Source organism: Trypanosoma equiperdum (genome assembly GCF_001457755.1).
Source record: "Trypanosoma equiperdum strain OVI genome assembly, contig: ctg_1859, whole genome shotgun sequence".
Classification (NCBI taxonomy): Eukaryota; Euglenozoa; class Kinetoplastea; order Trypanosomatida; family Trypanosomatidae; genus Trypanosoma; species Trypanosoma equiperdum.
The window spans coordinates 27,489-33,986 of record NW_027123903.1 but is presented as its reverse complement, the minus strand read 5'-3'; the positions used below and the strand labels follow the sequence as shown (position 1 = coordinate 33,986).

The window sequence follows — 6,498 nt, the reverse complement described above, 5'->3', positions numbered from 1 at the left end:
TGTGTGTGTGTGTGTGGAGTGACTAGCGGCAATTGTCGTAGTGGGAAGAGGAGGGTAAACGAAAGCAAGGGTAAAAGGTAATCTTCTTGTTTATTGCCTAATTATTCCAGTTGCTGTTTCGCACTCTTTCTGTTGCGCCGCGCGGCTCCTACACAGAGGCAGTGAACAGACGATATTCCACAAGCGAACCAATGAGTTCGGGTAATAGGGACCTTTCAGTGGACAATCCGTTGCAATGGAGAGATCTTAATAACACAGAGGAATTTATGCGAAAATTGCATGAGATTTACATGAAAAGTGTGAAGCCTCTTGAGGACATATACCTGTATGAGGTACTTTCCCCTCGGTGGTTTGAAGAGACTCTTTCCAGTTATAAACCTATAGTTACCTTCTTGGGACCGTGGTCAGCCGGGAAGAGTACATTTATTAATTACCTCTTGCAGGACAATTACCTTTTTACGGGACCTCAGCCAACCACTTCAGAGTTCACCGTCATCACTTATGGCGATGATGTGACCACGTTGGACGGTCACGTCGTTGCCAGCACAAAGGACCTCCCTTTTAGGGCTTTAGCCAACTTCGGAGAGGGATTTATGGGCAACTTCTGTGGGTTGCAGGTCCCGCATGAGCTGTTAAAGCGTGTTGTACTCGTTGACACTCCAGGTGTGTTGGAAAATTCCACCGACGATAGGGAGCGGCGCTACAATTATACTGAAGTGTGCCGATGGTTCGTGGAACGTAGTGACATGGTTTTCCTGCTGTTTGACCCCGCTAAGCTCGACGCTGGTACCGAGTTGCGTAATCTGTTCAGGTACACTTTCAAGGGAATGGAGGGGAAACTTCGCATTGTTCTAAATAAGGCCGACAGTGTCGCGAAAAAGGAACTGATGCGTGTGTACGGCAGCCTTTTTTGGAATCTGTCTACGTTGATTCGCTGCACAGAACCACCGCGGGTGTACATTGGCAGTTTTTGGGATCAGCCGTACAAACCGGGTACGTTTGCGCTGCTCTTCACGAAGGAAAAGGAGGATCTGCTTTATGAGCTGACGGAGTTGGTTCCCCGGCAGGCACGGGACAGAAAAGTCGCTGCTCTTATAAGCCATGCAAAGAAAGTCGTTTGCCACGCGTACATTGTAGGTGGAATCCGGGCAGATCTCCCGATGTTTTTCGGTAAAGAAAAGGCTAAACGCAAAGCATTGGAGAATTTGCCGAAAACATATCAGTTGGTTGCATCCAGAAATCGACTCAGCCCGAAGGATCTTCCTCCTGCGCAGCTGTACCATGAATACTTCGAGAAGGTGCACCTTGAAAAACTCCCAGATATAAAAAAGGTTGAGAAAACGGGGATGATAACGACCGCTCAACATTACATTTGCAATATTTTGCCCAGTATGTTCTACCCTATGAAGCAAGTCCCCGTTCCAGACCCACGGAATAAGACGGAACAAGGCAAGTTGCGGGAAATGTACTACGGGGGTCTGCGTGACCAATATGATGGAAAGGAAGGTAAACAGGGAAGCAGTGATACAGTGCCAATCGCCTTTCGGGAGACCGCGCTTGGTCCAAATCCAGAACTACGTGGTGGATGCGGCCAGCTTACTGTGCCGGGGGCAACGGCAAACACCACTCCCGCTATGAATAACGTCCAAATGAATGAACAGCAACAACAAATGCTCATGCAGATGATGATGATGATGCAGCAACAGCAGCAGCAAGGGAACAACCAGTTCTATGCTCCACGGTAGGAGCACTGCTAGCAAAAAGTAAGATCTTAAGCAGTAAAGTAGTACTGAACTGCTTCGCTGTGCTAATGCCGCGCTCGTTGCTCACACCATTGGTGAAGCCGTTAACTAGTTGGTGCCTTCATTCGTGCTTTTGTCGGTTGTTTTGTTTGTCCTACCGTCATGGCTTATCTCAGACGGTTTCTGGCTTCGGAGGTTTGGCCAATAAACGAACATGGTTGCGCACTGGATGAGGGGGGGGGGTATTCCGAAACAAACTAAACGACTATGTGATTGCTTTTGCTGGAGCTTACTTGCCCATCCTTACACTCCTTTCTTCCTATGCGCATACCGTTTTTATATATGTGCACTTGGGGTTGTATGCGTATTTGCTTCTTCAAGTTTCCTAAACGCCTTCGTCACTGTTGGCATATATACGCTTTTTTGCTGTCAGGGGTTGCGCCATGTCGTTTCTTGGTGGCATATTTGCTTTTGCTACTTCGGTAAGAAAAGGGGGAAAAATCGGTGAGAGAGTGTGTCTCCCATTGTGCAACGTTCTCATACTTGCCAAAGTGCTCATTTTCCGATTTTGTCTCCCAACGTTGTTTTCCTTTCTCTTTTTTTTAGAGCGACGGAGCCCGTTCATGACTCAACCGGTGGATGACAGTTGGTATGATGCTGAACTCCTTGATGCGCTGCTGGGGAAAGAGGACGTTGACCCTTCACATGTACCGCTCTCGTCGCTGGCGGCCGCAGCACCCGCGACAACACCGAAGGGGTCTTGTAGGGCTTTAGAGATTACTGATTTGGGTCATCCGCGCCTCTTTATGATTGGCGGTTCCCTCTTTTCACGATACTGCAGGCCTTCTCCAGCCCTGCAGTATCATCGAGCTCGTTTTCACTGGTCTCGCCTCTCGTGGCTGGATTACAGTGCCATTTACTGTCCTTTCACAAAGCAGTTTCTCTCTCCGCGTTCCCCGCATTGGAGTCACCTCGTCTCAGCTGGTTTTGGCACCCCTCGCCGTTTGCTTTTTGGTCGAAGCATCGTTCTGGTGAAGCCCCAGAAGCTGCAAGCACTAGCAGCTCACATTCAACAATCGAAAGAGGGGAATGCTGTTTCCGGGAAGAACCCAACTGCAATGTGGAGTCCTCCACTGCAGCAGACATTAGGCCTTCTTCTCGAGACGCTGCCCTACCATGACGAGACTTCTTTAGCGCGGCGAGTGCAAGAGGTGTTAAGTGCGGGGGATACCGGAGCTGGCACCGGTCGCCGCATACCGCTGGGTCTTTATAACCATGTGCCCGATGTGAAACGCGTCATGCCGCCGCCGCGGAGTTCTCAGGAGGGGGAGGAGGAGGAGCCCGCACAAAATGACGTTGATGCCGTGGAAGTTGTGGCCCTGGGGGAAAGTTACTTGCGACGGGTTCTTCCCTGGCGCACTGCAGTGCTGCAGCACCGTCCCAAAATGAAGTTAAATATGAAGGTGGGACACAAGGAAATGGTGGGTTTGTCATCTGAAGGTGCCGACCTGCATCCTGCACACAGCAAAGCTGATGTACTGGTAGAACGTTATTCCTTACTGTGTTCCACCCCCTGTTGTGTTCCGAAGACCCAAATGGCTTATTTGTCTCTCCGTTACGTGCCCGATGTTCCGGTGATGCAAGTTGTTGTGGACGCGCTGCTTCGCACTGAGGAAACAGAGTATGTGTTTTACTGCCCAATTGAACACGGTGTCGACTGTCACACAGTGGTGGATATTGTAGCATACCGGGTACGGCGCACGGGGGACGGAGATGTGCGGGCCGCTGAACGCTTCCCAGTGCTTCATTTGGGGCTGCACGCAAACCCTACCGACTCTTCCGTTGCGCCTGTCATTGTCGTCATCGGAAATGCCCATCTACTTTCACAGCGTGCTATTTCCCGCCTTCTGGATCAGTGGACACGTAATGGTGCCGCCGCCGTCGCGGTTAGACGAAGGAATGGTGGTAGCGGTGACAACGGGAACAGTGATGTCGGCATCGATGCGGATGAGGCCGTTGGGCGGAGTTGGCGGGGACGGGAGTTACTGCTGCGAATAGGGGATCCACTGCGCGCTATCGCTTGTGGCGTGCCCCTCTTTGGGAATGTCCGTGCAGTGTTTGTCTCCTACTCTGCATTTGATTGTGCTCCTAGTGATTGCTCAGCTCACTCCCCGGGACTAAATAACAGCCTGTCATGCGTTCGTAGTGCCAACGCCACCGTTCACGTTCTTAAACCTTTGCGTGAAGGTGTTTTCACTCTCGAAGAGCCGGTTGTTGCAGCGCTGAGACGAGTAGCCCCGACGTTCCAGAGGCGAATGGACGTGTCGGATAGACGTTTGTTTATTAAGGAAGTGTGTGATGTCATTTCAAGCACACACGTTTCCACACTCTCCAACAGGGGTGCGGACAGACATGGGTGGACAACGTCACCCGATGACAGTTATCGCGAGGAAGATGTCTTATTACACTTGTATGAGGCTGTGGAAGCGTTTCTAGAATGCCCAGTGAAGAGCGGGGATGTCAGCCTCCTATCGTGTGCCCATTTGATGACAAAGTACCCTGAACTCGCGACGGCGCGCATCCGGCATGAGCTTATTCGCGAGTTCCCCCTCTACGTGGAAATGAATAAAAGTGAACTAACGGTTTGCTCAGCTGTTTCGGCTCCGGCACCAGACAGTGTCGTTGAGTGCGCGGCTGGTGGGTCCGGGTCTTGTGAGTGTGCTGCTGGATTTAATATTCCCCTGGTGAGCAGTCGCCGTCTCGCACGCAAGAAAGCTGAGGAAGAACACGACTCACTCAAGAAAACGTACGTTCTAAATGCGACACTGGATCGTGTCGTCACCTCTGACGCCAGTGGTTGTGGCTCTTCATTCACATCCGTTATCATGCGGGGCTCTGAGCATCAACGGTACGAATGCCCGATTGAGCACAGTTACCAACCCTTCTTTGAGCCCCCTCTGTTGCTGGGTCGTTGGAGTCAAACACTTCTTTTCTGCGCTCCTGTGGTTGCCGATACGGTAGCGCTGCGGTGCGTGCTGCTGCATGCCGCGGAGGCTTCGGTTCGTGACGATGACACTATCAATGTGGTTGACGTGGATATATTTTGTGTGGATTACGTGAAATATCCCCCTGAACGCCGCTGTCGCTTGTTTGGAGTGAGATTGCGCTTCGCTACACCTGATGGGTTCACAAAAGGTACCGTTAAGGATTGCTCAGCACGTGAGTGGGCGACGGAAATGTTGGAACATGCGCTCGCTAAGTGCGCCGTCAGTGCAGAGTTATTTCCGCTGTGGACCAGTTCTGAACTAAGGAAGCAGAGAACCTGTCGTCGTGTTACACAAGGTAGTGGAGTGGCCGGCACCTTCGTACCACACTTTCGTTTTGAGGCGTTGGATGAGTGTGTGAGAGCAGCACAACCTAACGTAGTGGAACAGCGACTATTTGCGCTTGGATTTGTTCAATGTGGCCCACTATGCCTCACTGTCGGCTCCCACGTAATTGCGTTACGCGACATATCCTCCAATATAAAACGAGGGACACTGTGCCGCGTTGTTCGCTTCGCTCCGATGATGGTCGCACACGAGTTCGGGGCGCCAGTGGATCGAATGGTCCAATGCTTTTTTGAGCAGCAGAGATATAAAGGTGGCGGTATGGGGGCATTACCCGTAGTGCGGCCAGTGTTACAACCAAATAATTTGCAGGTCACCCCATTCGGGGAAGCGGATGAAAGTGAGAGGGAAACAAGAGATGAAGAGGCGTTAGTTATTCCCGCCGTAAGTTTGGTCGGTGGATACCGGTCGTTGCACTATTATGCACTGCCGGTACTGCAGCTGCCGCTTCTCGTGCCGTCTCAAGCCGCAGCCGCCTCCACTCTTTTTCATCCACTCTTTGCACACCAAGACAGTTTACTGGAGTTCGCTTCAGCGGAGACTCGCTCAAAGGCTGCGACGATGATAATGTCGCTACCACCTTCCTTAGGTGCGCGGAGAAGTGTGTCATGCGCGTTTTTGTATGATGCTGTCTTTGACGACGGAGAGTCCGGAGCTGAAGTTCATGAAGAGGGCGGGCGGTTTCCCCCTCATGGGAGTAAGGGCAGTGCTTCTCCCTCTCATACTGTGTGTTGTGATGTACTATCGGCGCTTTCACTTTTCCCATTGAGGGTGTAGGATGTGACTGTGGTGCTCACCTGTATTTAGTTCCGCAACATCAAGCAAATGCCAACGAAGCCTTACATTGTATCGTCTTGCTAATGTTTTCTGTGTCTTGTTGCTATTTATCCTTTGCTCCCTCGGGTTAGATTGTTGTTGGTGTAGGTGCATGATATCCCTTTCGCACTCCCAGTATTTTATTCTTCACATTTGTCTCTCCACAGATTTTAAAAAAATTTTCCAAACTCATATAATGTTACATCTGCCTCGTGAAGTTTACCCTCAGTTTATCATAATGCGCTGACAGCAGTTGGTACGGAGGGCAGTAAATAATGGCTTATTTTTTTTTTTTAAATTGTTAAACTGGTGTGGTTAATATTCACAGGGTTGCTTGCGCGCCCCTTTCTCTTCTTGTCACTGAGTTTTGCTCCTCAGTGCTGTCTTTTTTTTTCTTTGCTGTTGTTTCATTTCCTATTTTCATTCTTTTTTTTTCACCTCCCCCCCATAGCTTCGTCGCTGTGGTTTTCGTGAGCACCTTATAAAATCAAATTGTGGAGGTGAAGAACTTATTTATCAACTGCTTTTCACTCCCTTTTTTCATTTCCCTC

The 6,498-nt window shown here is 50.3% G+C and overlaps 1 protein-coding gene and 1 pseudogene across 2 annotated transcripts; both read left to right on the top strand.

The window, feature by feature from the left end:
• Positions 1-191: 191 nt before the first annotated feature.
• TEOVI_000882800 (Sarcalumenin, putative) lies at positions 192-1,745 on the top strand (the record flags this gene model as incomplete). Its single annotated transcript, XM_067223389.1, has 1 exon — positions 192-1,745. The coding sequence occupies one exon, from the start codon at positions 192-194 to the stop codon at positions 1,743-1,745; it is 1,554 nt and encodes a 517-aa protein (XP_067079490.1).
• Positions 1,746-2,185: 440 nt separating this feature from the next.
• On the top strand, positions 2,186-5,908 carry TEOVI_000882700:pseudogene (annotated as a pseudogene). The gene has a single exon. A coding segment is annotated over exon 1 (3,723 nt).
• Positions 5,909-6,498: the final 590 nt, after the last annotated feature.